General features: G+C 39.7%; 2 protein-coding genes across 5 annotated transcripts in view; one reads left to right on the top strand and one right to left on the bottom strand.

The window, feature by feature from the left end:
- NDUFAF7 (NADH:ubiquinone oxidoreductase complex assembly factor 7) overlaps positions 1 to 14,031 on the top strand; it is a 43,714-nt gene extending 29,683 nt beyond the window's left edge. Inside the window, exons 11-12 of one of the 2 annotated variants that reach the window (XR_015725285.1) lie at positions 282 to 8,204; positions 8,956 to 14,031. The gene's annotated coding sequence lies outside the window, so the exon portion shown is untranslated. Of the gene's footprint in view, positions 1 to 281 lie in introns of both variants that reach the window. The other variant, XR_015725284.1, reaches the window with a different exon arrangement.
- PRKD3 (protein kinase D3) overlaps positions 1 to 16,536 on the bottom strand; it is an 83,425-nt gene that overhangs the window by 2,903 nt on the left and 63,986 nt on the right. For all 3 annotated transcript variants that reach the window (XM_045809062.2, XM_045809061.2, XM_045809063.2), the window contains exons 13-18: positions 12,153 to 12,225; positions 10,969 to 11,075; positions 5,702 to 5,863; positions 5,340 to 5,438; positions 2,727 to 2,994; positions 542 to 627 (exon numbers count right to left, since the gene is read on the bottom strand). In XM_045809062.2, coding sequence (XP_045665018.1) covers positions 542 to 627; positions 2,727 to 2,994; positions 5,340 to 5,438; positions 5,702 to 5,863; positions 10,969 to 11,075; positions 12,153 to 12,225 — 795 coding nt within the window. The remainder of the gene's footprint in view (positions 1 to 541; positions 628 to 2,726; positions 2,995 to 5,339; positions 5,439 to 5,701; positions 5,864 to 10,968; positions 11,076 to 12,152; positions 12,226 to 16,536) is intronic.

Genomic DNA, 16,536 nt, shown 5'->3' with positions numbered 1-16,536 from the left:
GTACTTAGAATCTACTACCAGGGTAATTTAATAATCATGGAGACTATGATTGCATTTGTTCTGAAGTTAATGCTACCCCTTACTCCCTTTAAAATAGTTCTAAAGCTTCTCTTTACTCCGAAGTTTGGGGTATCTTTTGACAAATCTATGCAATAGCTTTTGGGGGAATTCAGCCAAACATTTTAAATTGCATTTCTGATCTAATCAATGCAAATACGAATCTTTTAGTGGATGTTTTTAAAGTAAAATATATTTGACAAAATAATATGCTTATCTTACAGAAAGGTGAAATGAAACATAAGGTCCTATAAAAAGGCTGACTCACTGCCGTCAGGTCATGGGAGCCTAACCGCCGTCAGTCCTGCATCTCAGGGGTACACGGCAAAACCGCCACAGGTGCGGCCGCGGGACAGATGCCTCACTGAGGAACACTGACAGTATCCGGAGACGAGGCGAATCTGTCCTCTTAGAGTGGTTTCATTAGGTAAGACAAATTACAATCAATGGCTCAAATGAGGAGAGAGAGAATTTTTTTTTTTACCTGCAGCCAGGGATGACTGAGAGATTTGTCCACACTGAAACGTTTTCTCATCTTCACTTGAAGTAGGTTGTTTATCAAATCAATTGCTAAGAGAAAAGATAAAATCAGACGTGGATTTGGGTATATGGGGCAAACCAAACCCGTGAGGCGGCCTAGAAGGCAGTTCAATCCACAGAAATACAGGCTGAGGGTTTTCCGCCTCTCAAGGCCTCAGTGTCACAGCCATCCTGTCAGTGATCCATACACGTTTCCTGGACGTGCCCAGCACTTGTCCTAGGAGCGAGCCTGCTCTGTTAAGGAGCCAGGGCAGGGCGCGTGCTCAGTGTAACAGAGGGTCAGTTAGTACCTGCTGCCGTGTCTCCGTTTCCTCATCTGTAAAAGGAGGTTGTTGAAAAGATAATACACGTAAAGGGCTTAGCTCGTGCTTAGCACATAAGTGCTTAATATTAGCTATTATTTCAAAATGATTAAGAAAACCGATCACAGACTGACGTGCTGTTTCCCGCCAACGACACCCTTCCCTAGTCCCTGGCTTGGTCTGCGAAGGAGCCAAAGCCACCGCCTTACCTCTACGGATGGAGCTAGCCTGACGTTAGCTAGCTAACTACCACAAGTGCTTACTCAAACAGGTTTTACACAAATACGTTCGTGGTATTTGGTACATATGGTGAGATGCTGGCATACTTATTTCATCCAGTTATTTGAAGAACTGCAGCAACTGCAAAACCAAACCATACGACCGCATACTGACTATAGCGCTATGTGACAGTACATCTGAAATACTGATCGGCTTACGTCATACCCGTTCTGTTTCTCTTCTGCGTACCACAGCGATCTTAATTACGAACTCCTCTGGTTCCAAACACTTCAAACTTTCACCCACTGCTCCTTGAGTGGCTGTCCGCCATGTGCATCAGAATCATTTGGGGTACTTACTAAAATGCATTTCTGGTATCATTCCAACTGGTGAAGTGGAATCTCTGGGATGGATATAGCCAGGGGTTTTCGTTTTAGTACACTCACCAACTGATTAATAGAAGAGGTCTGTAGACCACATGGCCCCAGGAACTCTGAGAGGAACTCTGAGAGGAACCCTCATAGATACGTCAGTTAGCTGTTCATTACCAAGTAAGCCTGCTACTGTCTTCACATGCTGTTTCTTGAGCTTTCCCATTTAATGGGCTGTTAATCCCTGCGGTTAGGTTTGGTACTTTTGGAAACAAAAAAGACCCCTGTTCCAAAGGTTGGCTAAATTCAGGTGGGGGTATTTCCCTAGTAGGGTTCTATTCAATATGTGGCTGTTGAAGAAGCTGTACGTCCTTCCCAGCAGTATCAAACTAAAGAGGGAAAGCCACGGCATTCCCGATGGGTTTAGAAGCCAGGCTTGCAAGCTCAAAACCCTTTACTGGGCAGGGAAAACAGATGTATCCTGCTTCCTAGGATTGGTCCACGGAGGGCTGCAAATAAACTGGAGAATGTCTATAACGTTCATAATAGGTATAAAGAACCTGAAAGACAAGTCTCCATTCAAGGAGCTTACAATCTGGTTCCAAAAATAATTATGAAAAAAAGAATACTTGAGGAAAAATATCTCCCAAATTGACCTTACCAAGTTTAGAGGAGGGGCTCAGGGAAGACTTCATAGATAAGCCACAAGTCTTGAAGGACTGGAAGGATTTCAGCGAGGAGGAGGGACTGTAGGCAGGGGAAAGGCCTAAGCAAAATGCAGGAAGTAGCTGGGAAGAGTAAACAACCAGGTTTTATGGAGGGGAGCACGGGAGGGGAGGACAGCGGGTGAACTCGGGCTGTCTCAGACCTACAGCTGCAACGTGGTTAAAGGGAGGCCAAGGTGTTTGGGGCAGATTAACACGAAAGTAGTGTTTCCTAAAGACCAATTTGGCCACAGTGGTGACTGGGAAGGACCAGGAAAGAGTCTAATGGACAGGAGCGTTAAGATATTTTAGTAGTTTCAAAAGGAGGAAATTGGGGCCTGGATCAGTGCTATGCCTGTGCACTACAAGGAAATTAGAGAAGAGACAATGCAGAAGGAAGAGAGCTCAAAAACTGGTTGAATTTGAAAGATGAATATGAGAAATTAAAAAGGTGAGACAGAAGAGACAGGATGATTTGGGATCATTAAGATTTTTAGACTAATGGGCACAAAGCTGAAGCTTTTTTTTTTTACCTTCACCAGAAATTTCTCTCCAGGGGTTTGGCGGGTACATAAACGCAGCATTTTGGATTTGGTCATTTATATCTTCGTCTTCATTAAAAGGAAACGTGCCACTGAGGCTCACATAGACGATAACTCCCACTGACCACATATCTAGAGAACGGTTGTAACCTTTGCTCCTGAGAACTTCAGGGGCTAAGTATGCTGGAGTTCCTACCACAGATCTCCTGAATGACTTTTCACCAATGATGCGTGCAAAACCAAAGTCACACAGCTTCACCTGGAAATAAAAAGATGTTAATTTTGCATTTTCATCTATCAATCTCTACACACACCTGTCTCTAAGTATGATACTGAATCATTTCAACATACCTGCCAACTGTACGGATTATGAATGTCAAATGAATGCAGATAGGGAAACTGTAAAATACCCTTCTCCCAAAAGGCAGAAACATTTATAACCTCGTGATCTATTACTGACATAGTAGGAAGAGCTTGCCTAGTGCTTATTTCAAAAGACCATTTTCATGTTCTAGCTTACAGAATGCCAAAAACCAGACTGGTGATCTAAGTGGTCAAAGTTTTTTTGGTGAAATCGAACGGTGCTGATTTTTTAGCATTTGGCTTTTGAGGAGCTACTTTTCCGTCTGTAAGCAGAAATTACGTGTCTCATTTCTGAATCCCCAGTGGCCGTGTAGTGTCTGGACACATAAAGGTACTCAATAAATGTTTCCTGAATGAAAAGTAAGTTGGTATTTAAAAACGGACCCTTTATTTTTGTTTAATCCTAGAATCTATATTCCCAAGGATTACTATCAGTTGGCAAATAAACGGAGGTGTAGTCAAGAGAACTATTAATGTAGCCCATAGAAGAGCAATGCTAGAGATGCTTGAAAGAGTAAGAGCAAAGGCGTTTTCTAGCACTGTGGAACAAACGATGGCTAGTCAGATTTTAGGTCTGAAAAAAGTTCTGTCTGAAGGTAGCCACAGTCACTACAATATCCTTTTGGGAACAACATCCGTTCTGGAAGTGTGATGAGCTTGGCAGAGCTCAGAATACTTGCCTTGCTGCCCGTCTTCTAGAGGAAGTTTGGATTTTGGGGAGTAATGACACATCCATGCTGAACAAGCAAATGCCAAGTACTTTCCAGAGGAAACGCCCTGACTCACAAAATGTCTTCACAAAAAGCATTATGATAAATTGAGAAAAAAGGGACTTGGCCTCTACAACCGATGGTGTAAACAGTGCTGGAAAGCACAGGTGAAGGTGTACTCAAATGCTTCGTGCTATTAGTAGGACATGGACCCTGGTGCACGTTTTTATGACAACTGTGCCGTGTCATTACTGAATGTGGCTCCCTCTCTGAGTCCTAGAAGAACAGGATTATTGACCATGAAGACATGTGAACTCTCTTTTGTTAAATGCCATGTTTCAGGCAATATCTTGATAAAGAAAAGATGCCATGGCAGTTTGGCAACCGAATAAGGAAGTGTGGCCGTGGCTAGCACTTGAGCAACAAGGAATGGCAAGTAAATGACGTTATCTTCCCTCTGTTCATAACAGAGGTCAGAAAGATGGAGTTTAGCCTCACTGTAGGGGTGTGCATCCTTTGCCCAGACTATTCTGAAGATCAAATGAGATGATAATGTATGGAAACACTTTAAAACATCACACCAACTGTCAGGAAACCCTTTTTTGACCTCACAATGATAGGGAATCCCTTTTAACCACACAGGCATTATAGAAGAATAGGATTACTTCCTTCTAAGAGTTGAATAATTTTAAAAAATACTCTTTTTCTTTGAAAGACAATTTGAGTTGTATTTAATTGTGCAATAATCAATTGTCCTTAGTCTAGCCATCTAACTGTGCATTTTTCAACTGTACGTATATGTAATAGGTTGGCAATATATATTCTAGCTGATGAGAGAAATCACCAATGACAAGCATGAAAAATATTTATAGGTACTGCCAACATATATTCCTCAGGAAGACTGTTTCAAACTTTGGGTTTATGAAGCTTTTATTTTAGGCTATAAAATAATTCTGGATCAAGATCAACACTCTTTAGTGAAATGAAGTTTAACCAAGTAAAAAAATCAATGCATCACACACAGGACTCGGACACACACACACGGGATATACATGTGTGAGTGATGGCAGTAATGGGAAATGTAATTCTTGGTGAAAATGTTTGAAATAAAGTACTCTAGAGCGGAAGGGGTGTTGGCTGCCTGCCTCAAAATCTAGTGCCCCACCCAAAACCTAGTGTCCCCCCACTGTGGCGTTACCCGTTTTATTTTATGGGGAATTTGTCCTGAGCACCAGGCACCAGCCAAGATTGATTCTCCTGGCTTCATTCCCAACCCATAGGGAGAAATAAACTGCAGTCTACGTGCAAAAAGTTATTCCTCGAGGTCTGGTTAAGTTTAAAAAATCTTAATGAAAATAATATAATTAGTAAGATCTGAGTTCAAATTATTTCACGTATTAATCCTCCCTGGCAGTTAGAGGTTAATTACGTCTGTTGAGATAGTTATATATCTGAACTACAGCACTCTTTCATCACACGGGTGCTCTGTAATACTGTCAGATACTTACAAAGGTTCTAGACAGTATCTCACCTGAGGAAATGGCTCTGCTGATGCGAGCAGCACGTTTTCTGGCTTTAAATCACAGTGCACAATATTCTTAAAATGTAGATTCCTCAAGGCAACAAGAATCTGTTATTGAAGAACACAGAATTTTTTCAGTGCCTGGAAAAAATTCATAGCTAAACACCTACCTGAGCTCTGGAATGCTATGATAATTTGAAAAGTCCACTACAGTTCATTAAGTTTTAACTGAATGTTACTCTGTTTTTCAAGGTTAAAAATTCCCACAATATTCCGACATGTAAGAGCACTGCTATTCAAATTGTTTTCATGTATTCTCGTTTCAAAAAAACAAAACAAAACAAAAAAAAAACCGAAAACAGTTAAAATACCTGTGTGACCATGAATTTAGTAATTCGTTCTGGAAGTCGACTTTTCTCACTGGACAGAATCATTTCCAACATATCTCCATGCAGCTTTTCCATTACTACAAAAACTCGCTCTGGAGTTTCAAACATACATTCCAGGTTCACAATCCCGGGATGGTGCAAGTTCTGAAGAGTTGCAGGACAGTTATATGACCAATTTCAGTAGAAAAACAGTTTTACTATGCAAATATCTAACAGTGTACTGTGCTTGTCTGGAATACATGGCATAGAAAGAAAAACAGAAAAATAAGCAGTAAAAGCAAACCAACAGGATCATGGATTCGGATTTTCCAAGATCTGTAGTGCAGTGGGTGCGCTGAGGGGCAAGGATGTCTTCCCAATGGATTACGTGAGTGCCTCTGTCCTATTACTACTACCATTTTTTCTTTCTCATCTTTTCAGTCTTCTAACACTATGCTAATTTATGCTGTCCGTCAAGAGGCGCCAAGTCAAGAGGCGCCAATCGCCGATCAAACTTCAGCCAGTCACAGAGCTTTGGCTCTTCGGGGCTGTGTCTGTGGAGGGATGTGCTTAAGAGATGGTGGTTTTAAGGTAGTTATTTATCGAAGTCTGGATTCTCAATCATACCTCTGTTCGGTTTTCCCTCTTTCAGGCCCAAGATCTCAACCTCCATCATCTCATGTTTCTTGAGCACCACTACGTTACCAGGGTTGGAGAAATACACAGTTGAATGTGATACTGTTTCTGCTAATAAAAAAGCAATCTATCTTACTGGTTAAAAACATAAAAACAAAAAACCTTCCTCAAAAGCAAATTATCGTGAGTCAGCCATGCTCAAAAATATTCAGTGGCTTTTTATTCCTGGACATAAATCTATTCCTCTGTGTGGGCTTTCATATTTTCACTAATATGGCTTCATTCTCCCTATTCAATTTTAAATATGCTCTATTGGCCCAAGTGTTAACTTTTACTCTTTATTACTAGAACTATATTTTTTCTTATACTTTTATCCTTATTATAGGTACCTAATTGTGCTAAGAAGACAAACTTTTTGGCTTAGGTTGAGCACCAGCTCTAAAATGTTTTTTGAATCTGCTATCATCTCTCGATTCCCACTGTAGCGGCTTTAGTTTCAGCTCACATTACCTCTTTTTGGGATGACTGCAGTAGTTTTCACCTAACACTATATCCACACGCAACAGTATTCACCCCATGGTACTGTGTCATGTATGCATCTTACTCTGTACCCTAGTAAGTTCCCTGACAGCAGAGACTGTCTTAGTCATTTTAGCTCAGTGGCTGAATTATAGCTGGTGTTTTAAAAAATGACTAGCAAGTGCAAAATACTGTTTACGAGTCAATTTAAAACAATTTAATGAGATGGTATTCCAAGCGGCAAAATAAAAAATGACAATTTTATGGTAAAAATGACATGGGTGTGATAACAGTGAGCAGGGGAAGATTCAGAGTACCACAGCTTTGATCAACTTAGAGCTGGAAGTGTGGCTGGCTGTCCCCATGCTGTAGCTGTAAGTTTCTACCCCCCCTAAACAATTGACACACACACAAAAATAGAAGTATGCTATAACATTATTGTCTCTTAACTTCCTCTATTTGTTAAATGTCCTATTTCCTCTGGAGATTCTTGGTAAATTATAGAGCATCATTTTCTCCAGGTTTTCAGATTTATTTGATAGAGTTGGACAAGGCAGCATCTATAAAATGCCTTTAAATTTTTTTCAGTATTTGTGTTCATCTCCCCAAGATGTTCTTATTTCTCTTATTTTTGCTTTCCTTTATTGTTCATTCTTTAACCTCCAGAGTTGGATTCTTAATTCATTTATTTTCATTCTTGTGTAAATATTTGAGGTTATAAATTTTCTTAGTCTCAAAGCTGATCTAGTATATTCACAATTATTTTCTAAATACTTCAAAATCTTGATTTTGCTCTTTAAGAATTAAGATATTTAAAAAATTTTCAGGTGATAGGAGCTTTTTGTTTTTTGATTTTGTAATTTAGTTTTACAGCATTAGGATCAAAGAATACTATTTATCCTGTTTTGAATGAATGAAGTATTCTTTGTTCTCTGTTTTTAGGGTACACACTCAGTATAAAGTGGCTGGATTACCTTACACTGGTCAGGCCTCCCACGTTCCTAGTTTGGGCTACTTCATCTGCCAGGACTACTGATGTGCCTGTTAGCATCTCCCCATCTCCTCTCTCGTTTTCCTTTATAAAGGCTGCTGCTGTTACTTGGGGTGAGCCGCACTCTTCCACTACTGAAGTGCCCTTCTTCCCTTCACTTACTGTGTTCTCTCTCAAATTAAATCTTATCAGATCATGACCCCCTTGGCTTGCTTCTATTTGAGGAGGCACGTGGAGGATGTCACAACTGTACGTCTCAGAAAGCCAGCAAAAACAGCCCTTACTGTGATGCCTCTTCCTGCATGCACCCCTGCCTCTGTCTCCGGTGTTTCTGGAAAAACTCCTCTACCTATTTTATAGGTCTGAACTTTCTTCTATTTTTATTAGTTTTTTTTTAAAAATTCTGTTTATCAATTTTCTTGTAGCTTTTAGGTGACTTCCAAAAAGAGAAAGGGGAAAATGGTGAATATACCCCAGTGTTCAAACCAGAAATTTCCCTCTTAAGTTTCTGATGACATTTTCCCATTTACACAGGGAGCCATGAGCACGCCATACATTTTCTCCCATTACTACTCTATAACCCACCTGCTTCAGGCAAGAGCAAAGACATTTTATATTACCACATCCCTATGAAACAGAAGTAAAAAGCCTCCGTTTCTTTCCTGCCCCACAACACAGTCCCCAGCAGATGTGCCATGTTACAGTTCATGTAAGCATGGATCCTTTTTCTTTACGTAACTGTATGTACACATGTGCAAAGTACACATTACCTTAAGAAACCATACAAATGGAACCATTCCACATTTCCATGTAAAAAATTTAACAAAATGTTACAGGTAATCCCCCACATAAACACATTTATTCAGTATTAAATGAGTATCTGCTATGCACCTGGTACTATGTCGGTAGTCTGGATTCATGAGTAAACAAAACTGACAGAAATACAGAGATTATCACCAAGCATGCAAGAGAGGCTGGATGTTCCTGGGTAAACTATAAGGTCACTCCTTTATCAAGGATTCTAGAATTGCTCTTCCCTGCCATTGGAAAGGCCAAAACAATAGTCTCAGTAAGATGCTTAGTCTTTACCCCCTAACCTTTCTTTATAAAGGTGAGGACGTGGGGAAGAAAACCATGGATGTCCATGGAGCCGCAGGGAACCAACAGTACCAGCTTCAACTACCAGGCGGGGTTCGGCAGCCTTTGAGGCCGTTTAATGAGGACTACACGCAAGAAGAATCAGGGGCAAAGACTAGAAAGTTAGGATGACACAGCAGGGAGGGGAGGGGAGGGACCAAAGGGTGCAGTGCGTGAGTGGAGGAGTGCAGTACGTTCCTTTTAATCCATGTAAAAGAGGCTAGCTGAAATGCTCATATGACTAAATCTTGTGTAATGAATTTCAGCAAATGAGTATTTGGAAAACGTTTCCTTTAAAAAATGTTTTTACCACATTTGATTGTTCCAAGAGAAATGTAATTCATATACAAAGTAGGCTAAAGCTGATCTTTATATATAGAATTTGTTGAATTTATATATTGCAAAGGAAATGAAGCCACAATTTTACAAAAGTGTGTGCACACGTGCGCACGCACACACACACACACAGAGAACAGGTCCAATGTGGTAGAGTAGAAAGAGCATGTGGTTTGCAGAGAGACTTCGATTCAAACTCTAAACCTGTCCTCTTCCTGTTGGGTGATGTTAAGAAAAAATACTTATTAAGTACAGTTTCTGGCACAAAGTAAGCCACTGACTAAATTAAAAAATATAAATTTGTATATAAACAATTTGAAAACAATCTACAACAAAAAGTATGGTATTAAATTTAAGATGAAAATAGTATATTTGGAGACGTACTACAATCACTTAACTGTATTCCCCGCAGAGCTGCATCAGTGAAAACCAGAAGGCTGTGCTACCGTTGTTGCATTGTGCATTATCTGGAAATCCCTAAATTTAGTTATTATAGCCACAGTTGATAACACAGGGCAAAAAAACTGCAGTGTGTAGTTTAGAAATGTGTCTGTGATCAGTGACCAGGATGAATCAAGCCTAAAGAATATATCCTTAATATTTATTTATTTATTGTGTATTAGTTGGACAGTGAGCACGATTCCAGAATTAGATACGAAAAAAGATCGCTACCAATATTCACATCCTAATACAGTCTGAATGCTATTAATTTTCTATATGAAGGTAGTTGTATAGGAGGAAGTGACCTTGAAGGGACCACAGGTAGGTTGTAGACCACAATCTTTTGATTATCACTCCTCTGAAAACACGGAGGCAAATGTCATTGCTGGTGTAACCAATAATGTAATACATGTGAAATGAATCCTGTGTTTGTAAGTTTCTTACCTGCTTCTTCAAGGAAGCCTAAGTTCAGTATGCTGTGTCTTCTTAAATATTATGCAAAAGCTACACAGTGAATAGACATTTGCATATTATAATTTATATGATATTCATGAAAATAAAGATAAAGCTACATTTTACTCTTCTGGATGACCCCCAAAAGAGGTAAAAATGTTAGATAAAAATAAAAACAGTGATTTATTTAATGGGAGTTATGTCATTGCCAATATATCTTTAAAAATATACCTAATGGACTAAAACATTATAAAATTAAATCTTTAGAGTTTTAAATTAATAAAATATCAAATGCTACTGTGAAAAGGTACACAATTTTTAAGCAGACTTTATTTTTATAGCAATTGCTATAATAACCAAGCCCATCATCTGTGAGCACTGCATGGCCACAGCACTGACCTCGTCAAATGTGGGGACACAAGTATCTAAGTATTTTGAGCTTCTGGAGTGATGAATTATAAGTTTTTACTTTTGTTGTTGTTGTTGTTAAAGATTTTAACTGATGAAAATGTGTTCTAAAGTACTATCCTAATGGCAGTTCTTGTAACTCCTAGATTACTAGAACTTAATTTTTCCTTTTTAAAAAAAAAAGACTTAAGGATTTAATGTAGAAGCCCACCGGCCTCCCACTGAGCCCAAAGGTTGTAAGATGAAAACAGAAAAAACAAGCCTTCTTCACAGCATGCTAAATATACTTGCACTTAAAAACTCACAAATCAAAAATTAAAACCAATACAAAGCAACTTGGGTTTTTTACCTGTAAAATAGCCACTTCATTACGGAGTTGACTTTCCTGTTTTGTGGGGAATCTCATCTTATCAATTACTTTAATAGCCACATCCCTTCCAGTCTTTCTATGTTTTCCTATTTTTTTTAAAAAAAAGTATAGAAAAGAAAGAAAAAGCAAATTGACAGCTCATATGCAATATAAAAGCTTTATCAGAAAGTTGAACAAAGACTGAAACTGATTATGTATTTATTCTTAGATATCTTTTCTTTGGCTGATTTTGTTCTTTCTCCTTCACTCATCTTTAATTTTAAGAAATAAATTACATTTTCCTATAATAATAGTTGCCTCTAATAAAGGCAGTTTCATTACTTGAAATGGCAGGAAATATGAATGAACTTGTTTGCTGAAAAATAATCTACCTTATTAAATAAATGACAGTTAACTACTCTTAGTCTTCAGACACTGTCAAGATAGAAACATCTTATCAATGAATTAGTTTTAGTTTAGGTTCACTGAGTCAGCACAGTTATTTAACCACATAGCAGAGCAAGCCTTGAGGCAGAAAGGCCAACCAGGAGACACTACTAAAGAGTGTCAGAAAGGGAGGAATAGGATTTAACATTTCTTTTATGCCTTAGATCATAGCTTATAAAGTACTTTTATGTACGTTAGACTTAACTAACCACCCTGTGAGCTATGCAGGTCAAATTTTGTTAGCTCATTAAACAGATGAAGATACTAATGCACAGGGAGCTTAAATGACTCTGCCAATATCATGAGTCACAGTGAGATCTCAGGTCTTCAGACCTGAGACAACATTCATGCCAACAGCAGACGAATGGGGCCATTTATGCTGGAAATCCAGTAGGGCACATCCTTGGGTAGATGAGCCCACACAGCCCAATAAAAGCTTCAAGCCATTTATTTTTCCCTCACAAACATCCTTAGGAGTGAGCTACAAGAAAGGATAAAGTAAGACTACTGCAAAACTAACTTCCTGATTCTTTCTGTGACTCTGTAAAGTGTGCGGTTGCGATTAAGGACTGAATACTCAGTTACAGTACAAAGGGTGGAGCTAAAAGAACGCAAGTCAACCCTTCAGAAAAAAGCCACTCGACAAAATTGTGACAAGACACAACAGCTAACAAAGGTCTTTAAATTTCACAATTTTCTGGCGTATGTACAACATGCAACAGGCTGCAGCTGCTTACCTCCATAGACGATACCAAACTGGCCCGAACCAAGCACCTCATCGGCAAAGATCTGGTAAACAGTGCTAATGTCCTATTTAGGAAAGAACAAGCAGCATTATTTCCCTCCAGCCAACACTGTCAACATCTCTGAGTCCTTTCATTCTAACACTGAACACATTTTTGTTTTTATGAGAGAGGCAGCCAAGTTTCCTAACAAATATTTTATGAACACAGACTTTCCATGTCCTAGAAAAGCCCAATTTTAATACTATGACTCTTAAATGTGCAAGAATAATGGATTCTGTAAGAAGGCCTTTGGGGGAAAAATGATTTGAATAAGAGAAAATCTTGTCCTTAGTAATGATTTGTAAAATAAATTAACATAAAAAATTAACTAAATTTTACCTATTTCACCATTAAAAAGATTTGCTATCTTTGATTTGAGAGAAAAACTCAGAAGATGCATATTGAGGTTAGGCTCACTTTGAAAGCCTGAGGAAAAGCGTACGTGTGAGAAAGTCTGTAACTCGGATCCCTCCCCAATCTTCTTCCCTCCCTCCCTTCTTGGTGCTCGCTGTTGCTGTTGCTGTGGGAATATTCTTGGCGGGCGCTCTCCAGTCCCCTCCCGAGTGCTCCAATCAGGGGCTCCCTTGTCTGGGTTGGGCCACAGTCTGCATGAAATCAGGCGCTCCATCTCCATCAGTGTTACACTCCCCGCCAGCGCCTGTCTCATGGCAGTAACTCAATTAAATAAACAGAATCACACGGACCTCAATTTCTCAACGGTAAAGGGGATATAATAACATCCATTTCACTGGATTTTTAAGTAAATTAAATGAAGATATATACCAAGGGTCAAGTCCAGGGCCTGGCAATATAAAAATCAGTAAATCTATAAATCTGATTTCCTAATTTCTCTCGAAATTAGGTAATCTTAAATTGTTGACTTCCCTGGGACTTGGCTTTCTCATATGTAAAAAAGTATTGGTCTACATCTCTAGGTCCCTCCTAATTTAAAGTATGTCAGTGATTTTGGGCGCCTGGGTGGCGCAGTCGTTAGGCGGCTGCCTTCGGCTCAGGGCGTGATCCCGGCGTTCCGGGATCGAGTCCCACATCGGGCTCCTCCGCTATGAGCCTGCTTCTTCCTCTCCCACTCCCCCTGCTTGTGTTCCCTCTCTCGCTGGCTGTCTCTGTCTCTGTCAAATAAATAAATAAAATCTTAAAAAAAAAAAAAAAAAAAAGTATGTCAGTGATTTTATTATTGTCTTCAACATTTATTGAGCCCTAACTGTAGAGAGGACTCTGTAAGAGGTAGCTAATTTAAGAGGCTTATGATGTATTAGGGAAACATAAAAATCTATTAAAAAGATAAAAAATTCAGGACATATCAGGGTCAAATAAGTACTGCTTATTTGTAGAGGCTCTCCTAACACCTTTTCTTTACTAACTCACCAGAACATGTACTTTCCATTCCCTCTGAAAAGATTATATTGACTGATGTCTACAGTCGCCTAATAAAATGGGTGTGGTATCCCAATGAGTAACTCTTAAAACTGATTTTGTTCCCAAACCCATTACACCAAATGTACTTGTTATAGATTATATACTTTAATTACAAAAAATTAAATATGTGTACTATGTAAGTCAATGAAACATGAGAGATTGCTATGAAAATGAAGTTGTTTTAGAAACTCCGTAAAGGGGGCACCTGGATGGTGCAGCCAGCTAAACATCTGACTCTTGGTTTCGGCTCAGGTCCTGCTCTCAGGATAGTGAGATCGAGCCCCACATTGGGCTCTGCGCTCAGTGTGGGGTCTGCTTGAGATTATCTCTCCCTCCGCCCCTCCTGCTTGTGCTCTCTGAAATAACTCAAAAAAAAAAAAAAAAGGAAAAATAACTCCATAAGGGGGAGATGCCAACAATAGCTGTCAACCTATTTGTGAGCAAAATAAATACCAAAGACTGTGGAAATGAGGATTCTCTTCTCAGAATATTTCGTAAGTACCCCTGGTTCTACTTTAAAGAAACAAAAATTGGAAATTACAGAGTGCATAATAAGAACTTGACCGGCCTTTGTCCCTGGTTCCTAAGAGAGAGACTCTAAATCCTTGGAATTTCCCAAGTCATAGGAGTATCTTATGTTATGTTATTCATGAGTCCCTTGGATCACACCCGAATTATGCTAACGCAGATGATTCAGGATGGGGGAAGATCGCCAGAAAGACCCAGCACGTGATTAGAGTGCTGGGGCTTTGAACTAGTCCAAACTCAGGGGAGGAGAAGGTGGGTAGGAGACTGAGTTCAATCATGTGGCCAGTGAGTCAGTCAATCATGCCTACTTAATGAAACTCCAATAAAAACGTTGGACACTAAGGCCCAGGTAACATTACAGGCTGGTGACAGATCAGTGTGCTGTAAGGCCACATGTCCCAATTTCAGGGACAGAATACAGAAGCTCTACATTCAGAACTCTCCCAAACGGCATCATATGTGTCTTTGGTTGGCTGGTCCTGATTTTTATCTGTTATAATAAAGCTGTAATCATAAGTCCAGCACTTTCCTGGTTCTGAGTCGTTCTAGTGAATTACTGAACCTCAGTGTGGGAACCCTCGGACTCTGCAGCCAGTTCATCAGAAGTATGGGTGAGCTGGGGGCTCCTGCACCTGCGGCTGGTGTCTCAAACGAGGGCAGCCTTGTTACGAACGGAGCGCTGAACCTGTGCAGTCTGCATGAAATCGGGGTGATCAGCATCAGAACTCATTACAGATGTGGTTGAAGCAAGAAAGACAAAGGGGAACTCTACTTAGCAGATCCATACTTAAAGTCTCAGCCCTGTGACAAAAGCAAATCAACCAGTGTGCATATATGCATGTTTTAAGGTATAATGAACATTTTAAGGTTTATAAGAATCATTTTTATAGGCTTCCCAACTTTAATCAACTTTTTGTTTAACCAGCGAAATTTTGGTTCTAATCAAATTAGATGAGGGAACATCCACTAGTCAAATAATAACTGCTAGAAAAGGTTTTTTCACAAAGACCAGCTCTGAATCTTCTCCCTTCTCAGCTATGAATGGGCATGTCCCTCAAGTTCTTGGTGGATCCTTCAAAGTTAGTGATCTCATGTCTGTGTTATGTCCCTCTTTCCCTCCCCAAGAATCTGGTATCTACTCTACCTACCAACTACGACAAGACATACACAGATTACATCTCCTTGAAACCCTCTATGCCCTGTAACACGACACTGGATATCCCCTCTTCATTGCAATCTTAGAAAGCCAACATCTGTATGCTACAGAGGTATTACAGCTGGATGCCCCAAGTGGAAGATGGCGAGATTTTTATCAGAGAAATTTATATATAGCCAATGAATTATTTTATGACTTTTTCTAGTCTTTTTTCTTTTTTTTTTTTTTTAAGATTTTATTTATTTAGTTGACAGAGAGACAGCCAACGAGAGAGGGAACACAGCACGGGAGTGGGAGAGGAAGAAGCAGGCTCCCAGCGGAGGAGACCGATGTGGGACTCGATCCCGGAACGCCGGGATCACGCCCTGAGTCAAAGGCAGACGCTTAACGACTACGCTACCCAGGTGCCCCTAGTCTTTTTTCTTTCTAATCCAGGGTTGGCAAATTAGTTTGTAGGCCAAATCCAGCCTGCTGGCTCTTTTTGTACCAGCTCCTGATCTAAGAATAGACTTTACATTTTAAATGGTTTAAAAAAAAAAGGGAAAATAATAATAGTATCTTTTGACACGTGAAAATGATAGAAAATTCAAGTGTCCATTCAGTTATACTGGGACACAATCATGCTCATTCCTTTAGGATGATTCCTATGGATGCTTTCTCACTACCATGGCAGAGTCAAGTAATTGAGTATGGTCCCCAACGCCTAAAATATTATCTATTCCTTTATAGAAAGTATGCTGACCCCTGTCATAATCCCCAATACGTACCTACATACAGCAGCCAAACTCCATCTATTCACTATTCCTTAAACGTCTTGTATGTCCTGCTTCCCTCTAATTGCCCATCCTGGTCCCTGAACTTGCATGAACTATTGTTCCCCGCCCTCATCCTCTCAGCCGAAATTCCTTTCCACCCTGGTGGGCACAGCTCAGGTTTCACTTCCTTGAGGAAGCTTTCCCTGCTGACCCAGCAAGAAGTAATCTCTCCCTTCTCTTTGCACTAGTCTATCACTATGTAATAGTCTACTATCACTTGTGAAAAAGTTATCTTTATTTTCACAATTTAAAACATCTGCCTTAGCTTCCTTCATAAAGCAGAATCCCTTAGAGTAGTTATCAGCCACAAAATCTAGCCAGTGTCTTTAGGCCAGGTGCTCAATACTTTGGCCTATGAACTTTTTTTTAATTCAAGTATAATTAACATACAGTGTTATAT

Source organism: Ursus americanus, chromosome 7 (genome assembly GCF_024610735.1).
Source record: "Ursus americanus isolate L20-20 chromosome 7, mUrsAme1.1.p, whole genome shotgun sequence".
NCBI lineage: Eukaryota > Metazoa > Chordata > Mammalia > Carnivora > Ursidae > Ursus > Ursus americanus.
This window is presented reverse-complemented; position numbering and strand designations above follow the sequence as displayed.